The 24704-nt window shown below is 34.8% G+C and overlaps 2 protein-coding genes across 9 annotated transcripts; one reads left to right on the forward strand and one right to left on the reverse strand.

The window, feature by feature from the left end:
* Positions 1-792: 792 nt before the first annotated feature.
* Positions 793-13358, forward strand: LOC131150750 (uncharacterized). Of its 8 annotated transcripts, XR_009135599.1 has the most exons (9): positions 793-1134; positions 1226-1356; positions 1484-1561; positions 1699-1743; positions 1822-1866; positions 1974-2025; positions 2860-2956; positions 5855-6028; positions 6136-6374. XR_009135599.1 is itself a non-coding variant. In XM_058101683.1 (8 exons), coding segments are annotated over exons 1-8 (783 nt in total). In that variant the 5' UTR covers positions 793-800; the 3' UTR covers positions 13142-13358. The 8 variants fall into 8 exon arrangements, 7 of the variants coding, with proteins under 7 accessions (XP_057957666.1, XP_057957662.1, XP_057957665.1 ...); XM_058101683.1 differs by lacking the exons at positions 5855-6028; positions 6136-6374 and adding an exon at positions 13141-13358; XM_058101679.1 differs by lacking the exons at positions 5855-6028; positions 6136-6374 and adding an exon at positions 10901-11448.
* A 2123-nt stretch (positions 13359-15481) lies between these two features.
* Positions 15482-23042, reverse strand: LOC131150752 (uncharacterized). The gene is made up of 7 exons (XM_058101686.1): positions 22383-23042; positions 21101-21298; positions 19376-19648; positions 18804-18906; positions 17491-17609; positions 17200-17376; positions 15482-16554 (listed from the first exon to the last, which is right to left on the reverse strand). Exons 1-7 carry the CDS (start codon positions 22683-22685, stop codon positions 15811-15813), a joined length of 1917 nt encoding a protein of 638 aa, XP_057957669.1. The 5' UTR covers positions 22686-23042; the 3' UTR covers positions 15482-15810.
* Positions 23043-24704: the final 1662 nt, after the last annotated feature.

A 24704-nucleotide genomic window follows, 5' to 3' on the forward strand; every position in this document is an offset into this window, starting at 1 on the left:
AAATAATGACTTTAACCGTAGAAATTAAATTATAATGATTAAATTGAATTCAACCATGCTTGCTTTTAACCTTTATATTTGTATAAATAAAGTCACACGATAATTCTAAAATAGAATATATTTTGTGCTTATACTTCAACAAATGCGTGCCAGGTAAAGTAATTTAATTCAATTTAATCATCGTTAGAATTAGAATTAAAATTTTAAATTTCAGATTATTCGGCTTGTACAATTTAAATTTTAGACTGAAATGTAATTTGATGGACATTTTTTTATTTGAAATATAATTTTAGGTTTTGAGCATCTGGCAGAGTGCCTTTTTCTCTCCCTTTCATTTGCTTCGCACGGGTTAGTGGATGGATAGAATTGTTTTATCTTTCTTCTTAAATTAACTGCTTACTTTTCTATCAGTTCAGCTGAGTAAATGCTGGCTTTTCTTAGGAAAGAAAGAAAGACAGAGGAGGGGAGGTTACACCATCCTATTAAAAAAATAAATATTTTAATAACTCAAGAGTCTAAGCCTTGCTCTTGGTGTATCGGGAAACGTATAATCGATGAGGAGTTTTTTCTCGATTTAATTTTTTTTTATAAAATTTATATTAAATAATGTCTTTTTTAAGAGAATAATATTTGAAGTAATACGAAATAAATCTCTGAAGTAATGAGATTTGTTTAAATTACGCTATTTCAAGTAGTGAAATTATGGCAGAATTATTCTAAAAGTTATTTTTCCAAAAAAAGTATTATTCAAAATATTTAAAAAAAAAAGATAAATCGAAAAAAACTCGTTCATCTTCCTTATGACCGGCGATAGTAATGCCCTTGGACTTGGTTGCCCTTTCTCCCCCTTACTGTGTCAGCCGCGAGCTGCCGGCGGGCGGCGAATCCTCAGAAGAAGTCTCTCTGCCGTCATCTTACCATCTCCTCTTCGCTTCTCGGCCACTGCTCAACGCCTATCTCGGATTCTCCGGTTCCCTTCCGTACAAATGGCGTCGTATCTCAACGACGTTCGATCAACTGCTCCGATCGGTCAACCGGAGCTCCATCAACTAAACGACGAATCCGATTTTGAAAGGCTCCTCTCTCCCGACGGCGGCTATATCTCCGTCTGCGGCTTTGGCTCTCTCCTTTCTGGTACCTATCATCATCGTCGTCGTCTTCATCATGATGTAGTATTATTTGTTTTCGATTCACATGAGTGTAAGTGCATTGTTAAATGGAGCAGAGGCGAGCGCGAGGAGTACATTCCCCTATCTCATCAACTTCAGAATTGCGAGATTGAAAGGCTTTCGACGCGTCTTCGCTCACACTGCTGCGGATTTCTTTGAGAGCGGCATCGCCAAACCAGAGACAAAGGTTTATCATATACATGAACTCTGCTCCTAAATTTTGCCCGAATTTCGATTGCTTCCCCTTCTGCCTGATTTTCAGCGACCAATTTGATTTAATGTATTAGTTATGGTTGCTGCTTGTGAATATTCAGGAAATTTCAAGCTTAAGTGTGGAGCCTTGTGAAGGTGAAACCTTGGTTGTCACTGTTTTTGAGATTCAAAGATCAGAGGTATAATAATAATAATAATAATAATAATAATAATAATAATAATAATAATAATAGAAGTGAATTGAACTGTCATGTTTGGTTTGAATTTATTAAGAATGCGAAATGAGATCATTTAATCTGTTTCTTCTCCAAGTCAGATTCCATCTTTTATTGAGAGGGAACACGAGTTTCGATTTGTAGCTGTAAGTCATTCTTACTTGATCCACCCCCTCTTCCTTCTTCTCCTTATAGTTTTAAAATTACATTGCTTTCTATTACAGGTCCTGCCTGAAACACTGGACGGGAAGCCGTTCAGTAATCCAGCAGTGCGTGAAATCAATACTTCGCAACAAAAACTGGCTTTGGTTTTTCTTTCCTTTTTGTTTTTAAGGTATTCTAATCGTGGAATGCTGCCTTGTGGTAATTAATCCAGGTCCTTTGTGCTCGTTCCAGTGATGAGGAATATTTCAAAATTAGATGCAAAGGTGACGTTCGTTTACAATTCTTCTTGTTATGAAAGATAATATTACTCAATAATCATAATTTATGGTAGTTATTTAGTTTGGCCTGGCTTGGTTTGCCCTAAGTTAGTCTTTTGTCTGTTTGTGAATTGGATTGAGCAACTTGGTGAATGAGAATAGTGCTCTTATAAGCACATGGAAAACCGTAAATGGAAAAGTGGACCCTTTCCTTGGTTTCTTTCTAGGAAGATTAGTTCTTGCAATCTTCTCTGTGCGTATTAGTTTTTTTTACTATTACATATAAGTTACATATAAGCTAGTGCTTCTAGTTTTAGATGCTGTTGTAGCTTTTAATTTACTATGACTAAGAGTTTAAGATGCTCATTTTCTCCATCCCATCCATTATTGGGCTAAATAGAGTCACCGGCTAAGAGAAGCAGTTATTCCATGCATCATTTTTTAGGTTGTGAGGAACTACCAATTTGCTGTGACTTTATACATTGGGTGGCAGCACAAGGGCTATGCATGCATAGCTCGCACACTACAAATATTTAAGTGAACTTCACTGTGAGCGCATTCATCAATTTTGAATGTTGGAATTTTGTTTTTGTTATAAAATCTTCTGATCTCTTAAGCCTGGACTGAATACTAGCTTTGGTGTTCAGTATTTTAATTCAATCCTTCAATTTTCTTGCCCTTTTTATTTTAATGGCTATTGTAAAACATCTCATGACAACTAGTGCGTTGAAAACCCAGTTTTTTATCTTCAATTTCTCCATCTTTTTTTCACCAGTCTTCCAATGTATTAAAATCTGTAAAAGCATTTGATGGTAATGTTATGCTGCCAACATATTTCAGGAAGCAAGGAGATATATTTCCAGCGATATGGACGGTATAACATCCATAAAATTTGGCAAGATGACATCTTACCTTGCCACGTCTATCTTCGGCATTGGTAAGTGCTGCTTGTTTCAACTATGTCATCACTTTATAAAACTGAATTGTTGCTTAACAGGACTATCGAATGATTCATGATGTGTATGAGCTTGAAATAAAATACTAGCCTCTTATGCTTATCCTTAGTTGCAGATGGACAGTGGCATCTAAGACTTTGGTTTACCTGTACATAAGCCATTGATACACAAACAGATGCATAGGAGGGTTTGTATTTTTTAGGCATCTTATCTTTCCCCACTCTTGCTAGGATTTGATTTGATTATTTTAATCATACAATGTGATAATTTTACAGCATAGTAGATGAGGACGGAATTTTGTAGCAACACTTCCTAGAATATTTATGTCCATGTGCAATTTATTCATGGGAATTGTGGATCATTGTACGCAATGTTTTAAAAGGCGAAAGCATAATGCCAAGCTGTTTAACCCTAATAGGGCAAGGCGCAAGTGTTGAGGCATTAAGGCATAGGCGTTCGGAAATATTTTTTTATGTAATATAAATAAAAGAAATTGCATATATATATATATATATATATATATACATATATATGTTTAAAAATAAGGAAAAAAAAAAAAGGAAAGTTACAGACAAAATTTGGAAGGAAAAATCAAATTTGATTTTAAATTACTTGTTGGTCACTCTAAGTGTTCAAATTTATATTCGCTCAAGTAAGCGACACTGAGAAAAATAATCTTAGCATTACAAAGTTCAAATTGTGTCCATGATCCAAGATGTAACTCCCAGTTGTTTTGAAAAGGGCTTAGGTTTAAGAGTTTAGGCAGTCACTTAGATTATATTATTCCATAAGCTTTCATAAAAACATCTGACTGAATTTGGCTGGCCCTAATTTACTAACCAAATCTAACCCAAATTTTAGAAACACAAAGTGCATAAGCTTAAAAAAGTGCACATTTTGCAGAAATGCATGAGCACTGATATGCTGTGTGTCCGCTTGACTTTCAGGAGTATGGTATTTTAGACTAAGCCTCATTGCAGTTTAGGCACACCTTGTCTTGAGGTGAACAATGAACCTCAATTGCACCTTCTAACACATCGATCCTGCCTAATCCCCATCTATTGTTGGTGTTCTTCTCTTGGAGATGATTCCTAGAGGTTCATTTTGGCGAGTCTTGTAAGACATAAATAAATTGCCTCAAATAAAATTATGATTATATTTATTTAAGTAATATGAAAGGTTTTAAATTATGATTATATTTATTTACATGATATGAAAGGTTTTTAAATATAATAATGTTATAATAATATTGGTTTTGCAAATATGAAGAGTCTATTTACAATAATGATTTCTAATGACTTTTTGGAATTTGAGGAGTCATAATTATGATAAGTTATGAATGTTAATTAATCACTTGATGGAAGTGATTAGTATATAAAGGTGGTTGGGGCTAGTCCTATCTCATCCTAGGAAGCTTATGCTACTTTTTCATTAAATTAAGAAAAACATAAGGAAACGTAAGGTTGTGAGATAGAAATATAGCCCAAGGATATTCACTAGGAAGCATGGATCAAGGTATGAGTTTCTTGTTTGTTGTATAAAATTATGAGTTTCGAAGATCCAATGATTAAATCATGTTTATATTAAACTTACATGTGGTATCAGAGAGCTTAGGTTTTAGAAACTCATGATTTTTTTTATTATGATTAAAGGTTCATATTTCGTTAAATTTTAGTTTATGAGTCAAGGCATTGGTTAATAAAATTTCACGATGCAGCACGTCTCCAAATTTATTTTATGTGCACTGTGTTTAATTCTATTCTGCCATGATAATTCTTAAAAAAAAAAAATTATGATGGCGCAGAATGTCTGATGTGATAGTAATTATATATAATGTTAATGCACGGTAATATGAGTCTATATAAGTATTTTGACAACATGTTTACGTTACTCACAATATTTTAACATTTTAATGTTATAAAGTATTTTTAATTTTAATCACCAAAGTGATTAAATCATTAAATAAAGTACTCATATGTTTGATGCTAGAATGATATTATATTTTATAAGATATCAAGAATCACCCAAAGGTTGATTAATTATTCTTATAACATAAGGATAATGTTCTAGTAATATTATTATTATTATTATTATTTTATCTATTTATCCAAAGATAATAGATACTTATAATGAGTGCATATAATGTTACCAAAGTAATGTTAAAATTAAAATTTTAATTAGCATAATTTAAAAGCTCTTTACATTAGTGTTTTTCCCAAAGGAAAACATTAATATATTTATGTTTGTGATCTTATAAATCGTTACACTTGCATACTTCATCTGTTCCAATGTTTAATGGTTTGAATTTTGCTGATTGGAGTGAACAAGTTCAATTTCACTTCGGTGTATTGGATCTTGATTTAACACTCTTAAGTGATCAGCCTGCTACTATTACTGATTCTAGCAGTGCTGAAAAAATAACCTATTACAATAATTGGGAAAGATCAAACAAGTTAAGTTTGATGTTTATGCGAATTAGTGTTGTAAATAACATCAAGAAAGCTTTTTCCAAAACTGAAAATGCTAAAGAGTTTTTAAAGTTTGTGAGAGAGTGTTCCCAAACAGCAGATAAGTCTCTTGCTGGGACATTAATGGGCACGTTAACCACCATGAAGTTTGATGGTTCACGTACTATGCATGAGCATGTTGTTGAAATGACAAATATTGTAGCAAAACTTAAGACTTTGGGAATGGATGTGAATGAAAATTTTCTTATTCAGTTCATTTTAAACTCATTACCGAGTATGGACCGTTTCAAATGAACTATAACACCATGAAAGATAAATGGAATGTGCATGAGTTGCACAGTATACTAGTTCAAGAGGAAGCATGACTAAACAATAAAGGAATTCACTCTATTCATTATGTGAACAATCAAGGAGCTGAAAAGAAAGCAAAGAAGCATGGAAAGGGGAAAGGATCTTTAAAGGATAATGAATCCTCTTCTCATATCCAGAAGAAGGTATCAAGTAAGGACAAATGTCGTTTTTGTGGAAAACCTGGACATTACTAGAAATACTGCTTGAAACAGAAAGCTTGATTCTAAAGGAAGGGTAAGCCTTGTGCTTATGTATGTTTTGAATCAAATTTAGTTGAAGTTCCTTATAATACTTGGTGGATTGATTCTGGATGTACAACTCATGTTTCTAATATGATGCAGGGATTTCTTACAATCCGGAACATAAACCCAAATGAGAAGTTTATCTTCATGGGAAACAGAATAGAAGTGTCAATTGAAGCTGTCGGGACTTATCGTTTAATCCTAGACACTGGTTATTGTTTGGATTTATATGAGACTTTTTATGTTCCTAGTATTTATAGGAATTTAGTTTTATTATCTAAATTGGATGTTTCTAGGTATTCTTGTAATTTTAATAAAGGTTTTTTCAGTTATTTAAAGGATACCTGTATGGTTGGTTGTGGTATGCTTTGTGATGGATTATATAAGTTAAAACTTGATAATCATTATGTTGAAACTTTTTTAACCTCGCATCATAGTATTGACACTAAACGAAGTTTAGTGAATGAACGATCTGCTTACTTGTAGCATAAACGGTTAGGTCATATTTCCAAAGAAAGACTGAAAAGATTAGTAAAGAGTGAAATACTTTCAGATTTGGATTTTACTGACTTTGACATTTGTGTAGATTGTATTAAAGGAAAGCAAACAAGACACACAAAGAAAGGAGCCACAAGGAGCACTCAACTTCTAGAAATTATACACGCTGATATATGTGGACCCTTTGACGTAAATACCTTCAATAATGATAGATATTTCATCACCTTTATCGATGATTTTTCACGTTACGGATATGTCTACTTGCTACATGATAAATTTTAAGCGGTAAACGCTTTGGAGATTTATTTAAATGAAGTTGAAAGGCAATTAGACAGAAAGGTGAAGATTGTTAGATCTGATAGAGGAGGTGAATATTATGGAAGGTATGACGAAACTAGACAACTACCTGGGCCATTTTCTAAATTCCTTGAAAAACGTGGTATTTGTGCTCAATACACAATGTCAGGTAGACCAGAACAGAATGGTGTATCAGAAAGGCGTAATAGGACTTTCATGGATATGGTTAGGAGCATGATAAGGAGAAAGTCTTTACCCAGTTCATTATGGATGTATGCTTTAAAAACTGCCATGTATGTATTAAATCGTGTTCCTAGTAAAGCAGTTCCAAAGACACCATTTGAGCTTTGGACTGGCAGGAAACCAAGTTTGCGACACCTGCATGTTTGGGGTTGTCAAGTAGAAATTAAAGTTTATAATCTACAAGAAAAGAAGTTGGATGTAAGAACAATCAGTGGCAATCACGGTCTTTAATTTCCACAAAATTGTCGAAATTTTCATCGAAATTTCCGATTTTCGTCACCCTCGAAATCAAAATGGCTGTTTATTTCCGTCTTGCATAATTTTCGTCAAAATCTCAACAAATCATCCGAAATTTATCGAAATCTCAAAATTTTAGCGAAACTTGTAACTATACAATGAAATTTCGTCAAAATTCAAATGAGAAATTTAGGAGTTAAGTGAAATTTCTATCTTATTTTATTGAAAAAAAATATTATTACAAGTGCTTTTGAAATTATATGAAAAATTAAACATAGAGTAACATTTTATTTAACCATTCATGTCTAAATTATCATTATTTGTATACTAAATAATATTTAAATGATTTATGAACTTCATTTGTATTAACTAAATATGTTTAATGTACATTATCTTACAAATATGTTTGATACACATACTATTTTACAACTTTTACACCTCATGAAAAACATATATGTATTTAATTTGGAATATATTAGTCCTAAAACTTATATTATTATGTTTCTTAACCATTTTTAAAGTTTCACAAAGAATTCCATGCTTTACTACTAGGTTTCGTTATTTTTTGAAATCGAAATCAAAATTGACATCGAAATCAAAATTTCCATACGTTTGGAGCTTCGAAATTTTAAGTCGAAATTGAAATTTAAGACCTTGGCGGTAATTTCATTGGTTATCTAGAAAAATCGAAAGGGTATATATTTTATTGTCCTAATCATGTCACAAGAATAGTTGAAATTGGAAATGTTAGGTTCATTGAGAATGATGAAACTAGTGGAAGTATGGTTCCATTAAAGGTGGAAATTAAGGAAATTATAACTCTTGCTATTCAAAGTAAACCTATTATAGAAAAACCACAAGAGGTTGCGTTAAGACAATCTCAAAGAGAAAAGAGATCTGCCATCTCGGATGATTATGTGGTTTATCTTCAAGAGTCTGATTTTGACTTAGGAATTGAAGATGATCCAATTTTATTTTCATAGGCCATTAGCTGTGATAATTCTAATAAATGGATGGATGCCATGAAAGAAGAGATAAAGTCTATGGAACAAAATGAAGTATGGGATCTTGTAGAATTGCCAGAAGGCTGCAAGAGAGTTGGATGTAAATGGGTTTTTAAAACCAAACGAGACTCTCGTGGTAACCTTGAATGTTACAAGGCCAGATTTGTTGCTAAAGGCTTTACTCAGAAAGATGGTATTGATTATAAAGAGACCTTTTCACCGGTCTCTAAGAAAGATTCTTTCAGAATCATTATGACTTTAGTAGCTCATTACGATTAGAGTTACATCAAATGGATGTGAAAACTACCTTTCTAAATGGGAATTTAGATGAAGATGTTTATATGAATCAACCATTGGGTTTTACAGTTGAAGGGAAAGAAAATTTAGTGTGTAAACTTAAGAAGTCAATATACGGACTTAAACAAGCTTCCCGACAATGGTATCTTAAGTTTAATAATGCTATTGGTTCCTTTGGATTTAAAGAAAGCACTATTGATCGGTGTATATATTTGAAGATTAGTGGGAGTAAGTTTATATTCTTGATTCTGTATGTTGATGACATTTTGCTTGCAACTAATGATCTTGGTTTGTTACATGAGACTAAAGAATTTCACTCTAAAAACTTTGAAATGAAAGATATGGGAGAGGCAATGTGATCGGAATAGAAATATTTCGAGATCGGTCCCAAGGACTAGTTGGTTTGTCTCAGAAAGGTTATATAAATAAAGTTTTAGAGAGATTTAACATGAACAAATGCTCAGTATCACCCGTTCCAATTCAGAAAGGAGACAAGTTCAGTCTCATGCAATGTCCTAAAAATGATTTGGAATGGAGGCAAATGAAGGATGTACTTTATGCATTTGTTGTTGGGAGCTTGATGTACGCTCAAATGTGCATAAGGCCTGACATTAGCTTTGCAGTTGGAATGCTCGGAAGATATCAAAGTAATCTATGAATGATTCACTGGAAGGTTGCAAAGAAAGTTCTAAGATACTTACAAGGAATGAAAGATTACAAGCTCATGTATCGAAGGTCTGATCATCTTGAGGTGGTTGGATATTTGGATTCTGATTTTGCTGGGTGTGTGGATACAAGAAAGCCCACATTTGGCTATATATACTTGCTAGCCGGAGGAGCAATTTCATGGAAGAGTGCGAAGCAGTCAATAATTGCTGCATCCACTATGGAAGCTAAATTTGTAACTTGCTTTGAGGCTACAGTTCGGGCTAATTGGTTGCGGAATTTTATTTCAGGACTTGGAATAGTTGACAATATTGCCAAGCCGCTGAAAATTTATTGTGATAATTCTGCAATTGTCTTCTTCTCTAAGAATGATAAGTATTCCAAGGGTGCTAAGTATATGGAATTGAAATACTTTGCTGTTAAAGAAGACGTACAAAAACAAAAAGTATCAATTGAACATATTAGTCCCGATTGTATGATAGCAGATCCTTTGACGAAAGGATTGCTGCCCAAAACATTTATTGGTCATGTTGAAAAGATGGGCATTATTGAATCTTAATGTGTATTGTTCAATTGATATTTGAGCTCGATAATGAAAATGTTTCTGTTATTTCTGTTTTCCATTTTGTATACATAATTGTTATGAAATAATGATAACAGGATTAAAGTTGGACCTAATGTATGCCTCTCAGCTAAAAAATCATTATATATAGTGGAACTTGTATTGTAGTGCATGGAAGGAACTATGTTAATAAAGATGATATAGAACCGCCATGACTCCTACAAGTTTTCTACATAATAATGAATAACTAATGTATGTGTGTTATGATCAACTATGTAAAGTAATTTCACTTGAGTCAAGTGGGAGAATGTAAGACATAAATAAATTGTCTCAAATAAAATTATGATTATATCTATTTAAGTAATATGAAAGGTTTTAAATTATGATTATATTTAATTGCATGATATGAAAGGTTTTTAAATATAATAATGTTATAATAATATTGGTTTCCCAAATATGAAGAGTCTATTTACAATAATGATTTCTAATGACTTCTCGAAATTTGAGGAGTCATAATTATGATAAGTTATGAATATTAATTAATCACTTGATGGAAGTGATTAGTATATAAAGGAGGTTGGGGCTGGTCGTATCTCATCCTAGGAAGCTTGTGCTACTTTTCCATCAAATTAAAAAAAGTACAAGGAAACGTAAGGTTGTGAAATAGAAACACAACTCAAGGATATTCACTTGGAAGCATGGATTAAGGTATGAGTTTCTTATTTATTGTATAAAATTATGAGTTTCGAAGATCCAATGATTAAATCATGTTTATATTAAACTTACAAGTCTTCCATGAAATGCTCCACTTGTCCCAGCCCAGTTTTCCTTTCCAGCACAGGAGTTACAAGTTTATTTGCACACCCCAGTACACTAGGGATCAGTACCTGGTCTTTTTGTTCACCCTTAAAGACATATTTCACAATTTCATTAGCAATGTCATCTCCACTCTGTTCTCACTGAATTCCAGTTCTTGGTCTTCGTCACCTTTCAAGACTTGTTTCATTAGCAATGCCATTTCGACTCTGTACTCACTGGAGCTTGATTAAATGTTTTTTAGTGTGTTGGCAGCAAAGAATCTGGGTGATGCAGCTTACAACAATTTTTTAGATCACACTTTTCTTGGGGACAGAAAAACAACCATCCGTGAGTACCTCGCAACTACAGGCTCAGGCATCATGGAAGAGGAGCCTCCTGAAGCCCTCAAGACTCTATACGGTGGCTGATGCCAACAATTCCACAGATTACAATTAGCAGCAAAACTTGGAATTTTCAGGGATGAGTCTTTCTCTCTCCTAATGTCACATAAATATTGAGGCAAAAAAAGCAGGGAAACTTGTAAATACAGATCACCCAGCATTCACTTATGAAAAATTGGTCAGACACTGGTAGAGGGCATTGTGACCTCCTAAAAACTGCTTGTGAATTGTCACTCTTTGCTTCTGGGTTGAGCCCATTATTTTCCCATATGGGTTAATGACAATTGCAAATGAGACAACATGTGTGTAATATGATTGTTGGTATTTATTTTGTAGCTTTCGGACAATGTCTTTCGATTCGATCATGATTGCAATTATCCGCAGATTGCCTCCTGTGCTTTCATGTTTTCACATCTGATTCCTAAAATAGATTTATGGCAAATTATGCTACCCATCTGAATTTACAAAATTGCTAAAATGTTCAATTGTTTTCTAGATGTGTTTGCCACTCCCTTCTGAGCTGTATCATATAGGAGAGAACTCGTATACACTCATTTTAGCTGAATGTTTATTCAGCATTCTGTTTTCCTGTACAGACTCCACTTGGGACAATGAATGGATGAAATACTGAAACCTTTCGTCTCCTATGCACAGGGAGCTTTGGTCTCCTACAGTGGGGCTGCTCTCTAAAACATTTTATACAGCACCGGTTAAAAGGCCTGAACTCAACTAGAAAGAGTTTACTTTTAAACCTAAAATGCATTTTTAGATTAATTGCAAGAGTGATTTTTGGCATTTAAAAGCTGGTAAGAATCAATAAGCTGACTTCTGCAATGTACTAATTAGCTAAAGAACTTCAATATAAACTTTTTTAATATAATCAAATACGCTTCTGTAACAAATGAATTTTGTTTCTGTTTTACTTTCTGTAAGAATGATTACATCCACAAACTCCTACCAGGCAGATAGAACTGGAGGCTCTCAGAAACATCAGACAAAGATGTGGACTTTTTGGTTTCAACTCCATCCACCAGCACGTTCTCCTCCTCGGTGGTTTCTTTTGCTGCAGCCAATTCTTTTCTTCATGGACCCAAATTGGCTTCACCCTCTTGCCTCTGGAGCTCCTTCTCCAGTTTATACCACAGCTTGCCTTTAGTGATCTCAATGGAAGATGTAGCAATGACTATCAACTGGGATGAGTTCTTCCTCTTCATTTGTGTCATCAAGTCCTGATCCACTACTCGAAGAATCAGATTCCACTGTGTTTGCCGCTAGGTCTCTCATCACAACATTAGCCACATGAGCTTCATTGGAGACCAAAGAAGCCCTGGGCATGTCATTTGTTTTGGAATTCAATAATTAAGCTACATTACATCAATGAACACCCATGCATAAGGCTGCAAATGAGTCAAGTCGTTCACGAGTTACTCGGTGCTCAACTTGATGATAGCTCGTTTGAGCTCATTCATTAAGATGAATGATTCAAGTTTAAGTTCAGATTTTGAGTTCGAAAACTAAATGAGCCAAACTTGAGCTAGACAATACTCATCTCACTAAACTTGCAAGTTAGCTCGCTTAAGTGGTTTGTAACTTAACTGTTTAGAAATTCAAATATAACAGGTTTGTTTAATTAGCTTAGGAATTAACTAGTGTAGTAAGCTCATGATTTTTTAAGTATATGGGATCAAAAATAGATTTGTCTATTTGCTTATTAGAATAGTCATAAAATTTATATATTTGATTTAGAGTTCACTTTAAATTGACATTATTTGGTTTAATTTAGAGTTAATTGGGAAATCAAGGGGTGAATTTAAATTTAAAACAGTTAATTAGAGTCTTGTTGTCCCTTCCAATGTTATAGTGTACAAATTGTGAGTCCGAAGCACTTTGCAGTCTCAATTTCAGGATTTGAAGGTATTATTAGTTAAAATTGTGTTATCCTTGTTTTAATTCGAATTTTATTAGAGAATATGGTGACACAATGGCCAAATAATAGAACAAGGGAGGAAGTCTTTGTTGCTTTTAAGGATATTTTGAAAAAGTAAGGATGTTAAAATTTAAAACTCTAACTTTGCTCTATTTGAAAATTCTTATGCGCTAGAGGAGGTGGCACATGTTTAGAGAAAGAAGAGGATATGTTCAACTCAAGGGAACCAAGGAGGGCACAATTAAAAAGGCGAGAGACACCTTCAAGAGGATAAACAAGGAAAAGGGAAGAATAAAGTGTGCTTCTAATTCTCCTTTTCCATGTTCTTATTATCTAAAAATACCCTTGAGTATTGGTTGAATATTTGCTACGTTAAAGTTGAAATCTTATGCTCATGTGCTTGTTGGAAAACACTAATTTTTGTTACATGACTGGCTTTTAAGTTGAGTTTTGCCTTGTACCTTTTGTTAAAGTTATGATTTTAGTAGTTGGTTTAGAACTAGAATCTTTAATTCATGCTTTGTGCTAAAAATATAGTTTTTATGCCACATTCATATTAAAGTTTCAATTTTTATCCCATGGTTGCGCTTAAAATTTGAATTTCTAATTCTTCAAAATATGCATGCTCAATATTATTGTTTGAGAGATCATTGAAAAGAATGTGAAAGAAGAAGACAAAAGAGGAAGAAGATGAGGAGGCCACAGCAGTGGACGTGACAGAAAAAACAATTTATCTGTGATAGTGGTCTTTGGTGACAACTTCAGTGATGGAGGGGTGTTGGGTTTTCCCTCCTTGTGGGCCTAACAATTGGAAAGTGTTTTTTTTTTTTTTAAATGATGGTTGGCTTCCCAAGGAAGCAGCATTTAGCACCAAGGCCTCACGCGCAGCGTGCCGGCTGCCCTTTCATCCCCTTTTTACCATTTTTCCTAGTTGTAGCTCAAGTCTTCACTGTAAGCAGCCCTCTCCACTCTCTGTTTTTCACTGACGGAAACGCCTCACAGCTCCTCACGCCCACGTCTGCAGCCAGTGCAGGTCTTTGTTCTTCTCTACTCCGGCTGTGTGTGTTATTTACAGCATATTGGAATTTCTTTTATTGTGGTCTTTTGATTGGTTCTTTGGAGTTTTTTTTTTTTTTTTTTGGATTACGCACCGAGTGTCCACGTATCCGTTTTACGGTCCACGTGACTAATCCTGCGCCCTTTGAAATTGACCCCACAACTCCAAAGGGAGGGTAAATTCAGGAGTTCAGGGGCGGAAATGAGTCTAGGAAGGTTTGAACACCTGACCTCATGAGAGGCACTCCCGCAGCCCACACTACCACCTGAACCACACCCTGGGGGTTTCTTTGGAGCTTTATTCAAAATATTTGATGAAGCCTTTCCATCTTACTACATTTATTTGTACACTCTTGTGTATTTGTAAGGCTTATGCCTTTTGTATTCACTTTATATAACATATTTGGTGATAGTGGATTTGGACTATTGTGCCCCATGAACGTACCTCAACTTTTAAGGGAACCATGTTAAATTTCTTGTGTCTTATTTTTTATTTATCATTTGCATTACTCCATTGATTTACTTGTGGGAATTGTTCGTATATAAATTTTTTTTTCCCAACAAGTGGTATCAGAGCCATGTTATTTATACGCATTAAATTTGTGTAAATCATGGATAGTAATGTTGGTCGTATGATTAGCTTCAATGGAAGCGGGTAACTTCGTTTTCGTCGAAAGTCATGCTAAGGATGGTGTGTGCGCTCAAGTTATCATGAATATATTTATTTCTTAATTAATTTTTTTTCCAACAATGTACCATTCATCCACCTCAAAAAGAAGTATACAAACATTAATCTTCTTTTTTATTTCTTTTTTTTTTCTTATTTTTTTTCTTTTTTTTTTATAAAAGAGGGTGACACCTCCAAGTTTTATTAGAAAACTCTTTACTTATGGTGAAGGAATACCGTGATTTCAATCTTGAGACTTTGGAACAACAAAAGCAAACTCCAAGATCCTAAAACTAACTTAACTAACATAAATCAAACCAAAAAATCAAAGACTACTAAGAACTAAACAACTATAAGTGAAAAACAAACAAAACTCTAGAAGATAACACAAAACATCATGAGCCCAAAAAAGGAAAACCCAACAAATCCAATCGAATCATTCCCCTGACTTGTTGAGGAAGATCATCATGATAACTATATGATCAAGAAATACCAGATTCACCCTATTTAGCAAAGAAATCTGCATTTTTATTCGTCTCCCGTCTTTGTTACCATCTCCGCCCGAGCAAACTGAATAGTCCAAATTATGCAGAAAGCTTTCTTCTTGTCTCCTAAGGCAAGTTTTGATCTTCTACAGTAGGGTTGTTCTCCAGAAACATTTTACACTACCAATTACAAAGCTTCAACTCAAGTACTTCACTTCCCCGAGCTTGCTTTTAAAAACTATGTGCAACTATAGATTCATTACAACAGTGGTCTTTGGCTTTTGAAAGCCCATAACAAGCATCAAGCTGAATTCCAAAATGTTTTAGCTAGTTGAAAATACTTTTCTACAAAATGAATTTTGTTTCAGTTTTACATTCTGGAAGGAAGATTACATCCACAAAGAATCATTACTACAATAAATTTAATCCCATCCAAGGAACTCAGCACCCAACCACTTCTTTTAATCTTCTCGTACAAAACATCCCCCCACCCAAAAAAAAAAGAGTAAAGGAAAAAAATATATATATAGCTTTTGCTGTCGGGGGGAACAAGAACCCTACTAAACTACAAGAAGATCAGTATAAATAGGCAGGGTCATACGCAATATATTATTTTGACATCATTTCATTCTCTTTTCACATGACACATCTGCAAGCTTCGTCATTTTCCAGTTCCCTAATTAATAGCTCCATCATCTTCTTATACATAGGCATATAGTGATCATTAATCATTGTTTTTGTGAGACGAAGCTTACTGTATAAATCCCTGGGAGTCTCGTAGATACCAATATGTTCTTCAGTAAAACCATCGTGACCTGAATTAGCAGAATCAGTGTCAGATGCAGGTGTGGTAACAATATGCATGATTCTGCCTGGTGGATAGAAGCGGAGGCTCTCGGAAACATCTGATGAAGATGTGGACTTCTTGGTTTCGACCACATCAGCCAGCACATTCTCCTCCTCCGTAATTTCTTTTGCTGCAGCCAATTCTTCTTCATGCACCTGAACATCAGATTCATCCTCCTGCCTCTGGAGCTCCTTCTCCAGTTCAAACCACAGCTCACCTTCAGTAATCTTAATGGAAGATGTAGCAATGACTCTATCAACTGGGATGAGTTCCTCCTCTTCATCTGTGTCGTCATGTCCGGATCCACTGCTCAATGAACCAGATTCCACCATGTTTACCTCTGAGTCTCTCATTACAACATCAGCCACAAGAGCTTCATCGGAGATCAAAGAAGCCTCAGGCATTTCATCTGTTTTGGGATTCAATAATGGAGCTACAGTACGTCGACGTGCACCCATGCATGACCATGACGACAAAGACGAGCGAGTTTTGACAACTGCTTGAGCAACATTCTGTGCCCGCTTCATCACAACCTACGTGTCACAAAAAAAAAGAGCGCTTAATATAAAATGGACAAATAAAAGTCAGGGTGGGAAGAACACTACATGCAAACATGCAACTATGCAAGTGATTTGCCAGATTGAAATAATTTAAGCAGAATTGATTAACTCATATTTGAGAAGCGGAGCCATCAACAAGCGCTCATCCAATGTCAACTAATGAGTTAATAGACCTTGTGTATACAGTAGTCAAAAAGACAATGCGTCACCCACTCTAGAATGGAAGGGATGGAGAAATTTTTCAGTCTGAAGAGTGAATTGTCTCCTTAGACCACATTTGGTTCACAGGATGTCTATTTGTAGGAATTAAATGGTAATAATATAAGGATTTAATAGCCCAAAAAGGAAGATATACTCATCATAAAGCAAATGACAATCCAAAAAAATTTTTAAAATTCATAACATAGAATAGACAAGAAATGACTATTCCCAAATTTGATCATGGAAATATCTATTCCTATCTTATTGGCAGATAAATAACACAAGTTTTTGCACAAGTGAATTTTTCTCCTCAAGTTATTATATCCCTACACAATTTTTATTACATTTCATCCCATTCTATTTGGAAGAATAGCATTACACGAACCAAACATAACCTAAGTGTAGTTAAGATGATACCTGAGTGCTGCTGGAAACGGGCCGTAGAAGCACACCTGCACCAGCAACCCTTGCTCTTGCACTAGCAATAGATGGTAGACGAGAACCAAGGGCAGTTGCAGAACGATAAACAACATTTAGAACTCTTGTACGCTCAACTTGATCACGTAAATCATTTAACCAAGATGATGCTGTGACCTGATGATTAACACCCTAACGATGTAAAGGTATTGATAACTAAAGAAATGACAATTGAGATCATCATCATTGAGAAAAGAGGATATTTCTTAAATAAAGGAGAAAGGACAAAACCTCAGAGCGAAGATCATCAACAGAGGTAGCGGAGAAAGTTGGTACCAAGTCAGAACCATTGATAATTGTAGTTATGAAGTGCTTGCCAGATTCTGCCAAATCCCATGTCATACAAGCAGCTGCAGAAAAGCAATGGCAATTTAACACACTAGAAAATAAAAAAATTGTAATAAAAATTAAAGAAATCTGTGTGTGTGCAGTAACCAACAAGACAGCATAAATCACATTCCACCAGAAATTGAGAGAAACAAGACAAGAAGAAGGGAGTGAGCTTTTAACTCCTGCAAGTTGAAAATACCCTTGCTTTGTTAATCTGTTTTCCCCTCTAGTTCATTACCTTAGTCCTATCTGACTTCTTTATTGGCACAGCAGGAAACGTTTCCAGCATTCATATCAACACAGAAAAGAAATAACTGCATTCTAAAAACTTCAACTGGATTTTTGTCTCTTAGGAGACATCCAAATGATTAAAGATTAGGACTTCCATGAGGTCTCAAGTCTGAATACTCGGAGGGGTGGAAGCCTGGAAGGGGATATGATATGGGAGATGGGATACCTCTCATTATGTAGCCTAGGTCCTGTGTAGACTTCCAATCGACCAAAAAACTCCAATTGGGTTTTGATCACTGATATACTTCACATTAACACCAGGAAAAATCCATTCACAGGAAGGGAGGAGATTGAACAATGATAAAAACACTGCATTTTTTATTCCAAAGTGTTTCAAAAATTTAAAATCAAAAAGAATACTGATAAAAAACTAAACTACCATCCTTACTGAGAAAGAGAGAGAGAAAGCATTTTCTAATCAGAGTATTTGAAAATAAAAATTACACTAAACTAAACATTCCTCTTGAGAAAGAGAGAAGAAAATATGAATGAAAAACCATTGTGACAATTCTTTTCTTATTATAACAAGAGGCATAACAAAGTTAAAAGCTGATAATTTACAGCAATATCTGAAACACGACTAAGCTGGAATAATATTTATGCCACCAATACATAGTTCTTGCCACTTCTATAATCCATAAGCAAAGATGTGAAATAGAATACAAAGTTATCTTAATATGGCAATCCACATTCTATGTCTTCATTTAAATTCCAACTCTTTTCCATATATTTTCCCTTCCGAAAAAAAATTGAATAACATTGCACACAAATAAGAACAAAACCATGAACACACAACAAAACCAAATATCTTTCTTTCTTATTAAGAATTACTCAAAGAAAATAAACACACTTACACCTACAGCAACAGAATTTCTCAACTCATGCTAAAATATTAAAAACAAATCCAGAGGAAGAGTACATGCCTGGGGCAAATGTGACACAGGTACTTGAGGAGAACTCTATCTGTTCTCGAAGAATATATGTTAATAGCGCAGCGGTACCACCACCAAGTGAATGCCCAACAATCTAAAAATTGGAACAGGTTATATCATGTAGGAAAATAGATACTTCATGAAATAAACATAAAATATTCATGATCCAAAACCAATAAACAATGCGTCCATAACATGAACATAGCAGTTGAGATAAGGGACAAGAAAGACAAGGAAAGACAGAACCAGAAAGCATTTCCAAAAATTTAACGTAAGATTACCACTTTAGCTTAAAGCTTAGGTTATTAGGTTGTGGGCCAATAATGTATATCAAATTTAACTACTAAGAATTAGCAAAAGCTAAGTAAAAAGTGAGAAAATATGGCAAAGATGAATGGGTTGTGTAACAAATCCATAATATCAATAGTAAGGAGGGAGACGATTCAAGTAGAATCCACATGTCCATCCCCATCAAGGCTGCAAGCATACACCATACACAATGACAAATTTAAAGATAATAAACAGTCATTATTCATATAGACATAAGAAAAAGTAGCACCTACCTTAATATTGTAGTCAGGAAAATCATGAAGAGCCTTTATTAGGCAAGGACTGCTAAGTTTTGCAATCCAACGAGCCGCAGCAACCATCCCACAGTGCGCATATCCTAAAACTAAATTACTTATCCCACCATTACTTAAAACTGAATGGTGAAAAGGGACCACCGTCCCAGTTGCCGCTGTCAGGGTGTCTTTGATGCTATGAGTACCCCGGATCAATAGAAGGAAGCATTTTGAATTCTTATCACGCAAAATAGTGAAAGCAGGCTTCAGAAGCTGCAAACATCATTGGTGGTAATTAGATAAGAATGCAAGTTTATCGAGTGTCAAATAATGAAGTGGTTTTGTTAGAAATATTTGAATTAATAAGAAAGTTCCCTCATCCATTATCCTTATTTAATAAGATGATTTTCTTTTAAAAAAGGAACTTGATGATAATCTAAAAAGGGAACTTGAAGAGAATCTAATTGCCATGAGGGATTTTCTATTGCACAAGGGATTGAAGCTAGCACAAACATACTGCTCGGATGTTTATTGAATTTTAGATTTCTTTTTTATTATTCAAGCAGCTACTTTTCAACATTTCTTTGTTTCCTCTTCCTTCAGAAGTTCTCATGAGACGAGTCCTCTAGGATGGTATGTCCTCAGCATTGAAAAAACATAAACATGTGTTCCATATCAGAACCCCAATCAGGGGCTAATCCAGACTCAGAGACAATGATTAAAAATGTAAAAATCAAGCTCTCACAAAATACAGGCACTGCTCAGAATAGAAAAGATCTTTTGTTAGAGATGATTAAAATATAACATGGAGGCCTTAGATCACTTCAAATTAGCAGGCATAAACGGTTGAATAAATAAAGCATTTTATTTTTAAAAAAATAAAAAAAAGGTCCATCAAGAATTTTATATGCAGAAGCAAGAATCGCGCAGCCTGATAGATGAATAGGCAGCAAATGTACAAAAGAAGAGCATATAATTTTCAGGCCTGATACCATGCTATGGTTTATCTAGAAGTCTAAGCAACAATCGAGGTGCTCAGCATTCACCACTCCAATGCAAACTCTCCTTGAAAGGAACATGAAGTCCAGCACAACAGAAAAGGGCAACAAGCTAAAAACCATGGGGTTTTCAATTTAATGCAAGTGAAATTTAGCACAATGTCTGGAGGAATCCAAATAATATTAATGGGTGAAGAATGAGTTCAGATTCAGATTATCAAAAAAAATGGAAAAGGTGAGTCAAGACAACTCCAAAAGCCTACAATAAGATCAAAACATAATATCTAAAAGATCTGACAGAACCAAGTCCTCGTTCCAACAGTGGAAAACAAAGCAAGTAGATAGATAAGCTAAATTTACACCCAGTAGTTACATATGCATATAGAAATGAAATGTTTTTAAAAAATATGACAACTAGAGTTTTAGCAACTAGCAAGCCTTAATGATGTCAAATACAGTTCACAGAATCTTACAGTTAACCATTCAATATAATTGGTAAGTACTTAATATTTATAGAAGATATCATTTTGGTTTAAAAGGTGCTAGATCAACATTATATGAGCCAATGAACTAGTAAGAGTTGTCTCACACATCCAACATTAAAGTAATACTGCACCATGCGTTTAGATGCCCTGTATGTGCACGCACATGGTCATATGGCAGTGTATCTTTCTGCATGTGGTGATTATAAAGTGTAATCAATATATAATATATTTTCGAAACATACCCCTGCCTTAGGCTTCTGAAGAAGGACATCTTCCTGAGAGTAGCCAGCAGATTCCAAGAATACTGGAAATGGTTTCTTTGAAAAAAGCATACACAGAGTCAACAAGCTCAAAAAACTATTCAACTCAGCAATAATCTCAGTGCCTTTTAGCTGTACACTATCGCCTCCAGCATATACGCCCGCAACTTGTAAGTTACCCTGCAAAAAGGCCAAAAAACATTATGCACCATAACACATAGATTGCACATTGACAGAGCCTTGAAATCAATAGAAGCAAAATGATTTTAAGAAAACAAGTATAAGCTCATTCTAAATGTAAGAGCTATTGTGATTACAAAGGTGTAAGCACAATTATCAAAATCCAAATGTATCACTCAGTGCATATCAGACGGTATTTTCAGCAGGTTCCCTACTTCTAGTTTGAAAAAATTTGGCACCTAATGACTCATGAAGTCAGCATTGATTCATTTACAACATCTGTTCAAGTCTTCAAGAAGTTACTGTGCATTTTATAGATGGTACAGTGGAAAGAAAAAGGATCCACAGAGGATATTGTAAAGAACATAAGCAGAACAGTGTGTAAGAGTAGTAGGAGCATATAAAGAGAGGCTTGAACACGATGCCTTCTGTTCATCACACTTGTTCCCTCCACATTCTACGAGTAAACCTCAAAGACCCAGGCCACACTAAGGGGAATAATCACTGCATTTTTCAGGGCATGAAATTGAAGTTGACAAGGAAAAATCACAGCCCAAGCAACTGAGGGTTTTAGCCGGTTGGAAGAGATGAATCCTACACGCTCAAAGAGACGGAGTCCTCATCTTAATCTTTATGCAACTTCTCTAATGAATAATGAATTTTCTACTCTGTAAATTGCCAGAGATGAGAACCGCTACGAGTAAACTCACAATCGACTTGCTTGATATTATGTTTGGACCATTTATCCTTTTTTAAAAATTAAAAAAAAAAAATCTTTTGTATATTCTGAGACCAATTCCTCACTACACCAACTAGTGCAGCAAGCTTTCACCCGCAATCCTAAATTTAGAACAAACCAATTCTCTAGTCAGAGGTTCAGTAAATGATATATATATAATGCATATATATATATAACCTTCATATATAGAAATTTGAGTTCATATGTAGAAGCAAGTACACCAGCCAAACTCAGCAGCGCTAGTAAGATCACACACATCAGGCAGTTCAAAAAGCTAAGAACACACACACACACATACTCGAAACATAAAACAAAAACAGAAATCAAAGGCAATCAAAGGCGTACCTGCCTCCGCATGAGATAATTAATGCCGAAAGCCAAGTCTCCGATCGGCCATTTACCTAGGGTTTCCGAGTACGTAAACCTAAGCGTCTCCGACAACGTGGTGATCGTCTCGAACCACGTTGCAGGCGCCTGAGCTGGCCGCCGGGCAATCCTCCTCCTCCCAGATCTACTCAATTTCGAGTACTCACCCGTCCGATCATCTCCTCCTTCTTCTTCTTCTCCCTTAGCCGACCACCTCCGAACCAACACGTAGTACAGCACTATCGCCGCTCCGGCGGCCGTCGCCATTGTCGTCGCCGCCATCAAATCTCTTGATAGTCACTAAAAATACCGTCTTAAGGGCATCAAAACAAAGATGGCGCGGAAGTCGAGCATCTGCAGCCGATTACAGCATCAAAAAACAGCATTCCCGCGGATGATTTGAAGGACCATAAGCTAGCGAAACGTGCAATTTCTACACAAGTTTGAAGGACAGATTATTAGCGCGCGCACACTGAAACTCAGAGAGAGAGAGAAAGGGAGAGAGAGAGAGAGAGAGAGAGAGAGAGAAGACAACGAAAGAAGAGAATCAGGAAGAGGAGGATGGGGTTTCGAAACACGGAGAAAAGCCCAGTAACGGAGTTAACGGACGGGGAATGCGAGATTACAAAAAAAGTCCACAATTGTTAAAAATTTACACGGATTGTAACTACCTTTTAGTTTAAAGATGGTGGGTAATTTCGTCTTTGAGAAATATAAACGGCTATAGGAGCGTAGAACAGCGCATAAAGGTGGCGGTGGCGGTGACGTGGTGCCTGGTTGGGAAGATAAAGGACACGAGAAGAGAGAGAGAGAGAGAGAGAGAGAGAGAGAGAAGAGTAATATGTTAAATGATAGGCCTGTGTGAACGGTGGGCCCAGGTGTTGGGTGAGCGGCTCGCGGACAGCTGGCCTTGCCGCAGGAGGGGCCTACCTTAAGCCAGCCCAACTTCTAACTAGATCATATCGCAGATTCACAAGTAGCTTCTTCTTCTTTTTTCTGTTTTTTTTGCTTGGCAGATCATATCATATTGGAGTAGGAAATTTTGAATTTAAGAAAAAATTACAAATAAAATATAATTAAGTTTTGTGTATAATACAGACTCATTGAGCTTTTATTAAATAAAAAAATACCTAGCATTTGATGCATTTTTACTTCAAATTAGCCAATTAAAAATTTCATGCCTCCTTCAAAGATTTTTATTTAGTTTATAAATAATTATGAATATAATATAATTAACAATTTAATTAAATTTAACATTTAGGGAAAAAAATTAAAAGGTAATTTTAATAGTTCTACCCATTACCCAATGCAGCTTTTTAAATATTAAAAAATAAGATGCTATTTTTTATAATATTTGAAGAATTAAATAAAGTTTAAAAAAATTTGCAATTAAATAAATTTTATATATCTTATTAAAATTTGTCAATGATATTTACTAATTGCGTGCAGCACGCACGCATTTACGTTAAAATTTTGAATAGTTATAGACAAGTCAATAATAACTTTCACTAATTATAAAAAGATAGAATAAAAATAAATAAATATTCATTTAGTTATTTTTAGATCTATCAATTTATTAATGTACTCTTCATTTAAAAATCTTATTTTGATTATAATCCAAGAAAAAAAAAAGTTAGACTTTCTCTAACATTTTTCAACATATTTTTTGCAAATGATAAAGTTATAAAAACTCTCAAAATAGAGTATAACACTTTGATAGCATGGGTTATATATATAAAGGATGACCTATATGGGTAGATTGATTTAATTGAATGTCTTTACTCATGGCGAAATGCAATCTATACACAAGTGGAAGAAGAAAATATGGTGGTGGCCTACTTGACCATCATACAATGAAATATTTCATTATTAATTAGATTTTTTTAAGAGATCTTGTGCAAAGCCTCCGAAGAGACATACTCATAACCCTATACCCAATCACCCCATAAATCAAAGAGAAAGTGATTATAGGCAACCAACACAATAAACGGCAGAAAATATCCCAAGCACCAAAGTGCCTACAAGTGGATTTGAATGGTTGAGCCCCTATCTTCACAAGTATTGTATTTTAAAGTATGGATTTCAAATTTTAAATTTAAATTTGAGTGATTTTAAAAAATTTTCAATACAATTTTATATTACATTTTATTCAAATCCAAATAAATCAAATCAAAAGCCTCTTCCAAACATAGAGAAACGAGACTGGAGAGGTGAACCATTATGCCAAAAACCTAGTTCCATTTACTGATTAGTTGTGGTTGTTTTGGAGGATGGATGATTATAAAAATAAAATCAATTAAA

Source organism: Malania oleifera, chromosome 3 (genome assembly GCF_029873635.1).
Source record: "Malania oleifera isolate guangnan ecotype guangnan chromosome 3, ASM2987363v1, whole genome shotgun sequence".
NCBI lineage: Eukaryota > Viridiplantae > Streptophyta > Magnoliopsida > Santalales > Ximeniaceae > Malania > Malania oleifera.

What these genes read in the sequence shown, in the direction of transcription:
- LOC131150750 (XM_058101679.1), top strand. Translation starts at nt 801, where the DNA reads ATGACCGGCGATAGTAATGCCCTTGGACTTGGTTGCCCTTTCTCCCCC. An exon ending in TTGAGATTCAAAGATCAGAG is followed by an intron (nt 1,562 to 1,698) that starts GTATAATAATAA and finishes TCTCCAAGTCAG; the next exon opens with ATTCCATCTTTTATTGAGAG. An exon ending in CACGTCTATCTTCGGCATTG is followed by an intron (nt 2,957 to 10,900) that starts GTAAGTGCTGCT and finishes AATGTTTTTTAG; the next exon opens with TGTGTTGGCAGCAAAGAATC.
- LOC131150752 (XM_058101686.1), bottom strand. Translation starts at nt 22,685, where the DNA reads ATGGCGGCGACGACAATGGCGACGGCCGCCGGAGCGGCGATAGTGCTG. An exon ending in TTCCTGACTACAATATTAAG is followed by an intron (nt 18,907 to 19,375) that starts GTAGGTGCTACT and finishes TCCAATTTTTAG; the next exon opens with ATTGTTGGGCATTCACTTGG. An exon ending in TTGATGATCTTCGCTCTGAG is followed by an intron (nt 17,377 to 17,490) that starts GTTTTGTCCTTT and finishes GTTAATCATCAG; the next exon opens with GTCACAGCATCATCTTGGTT.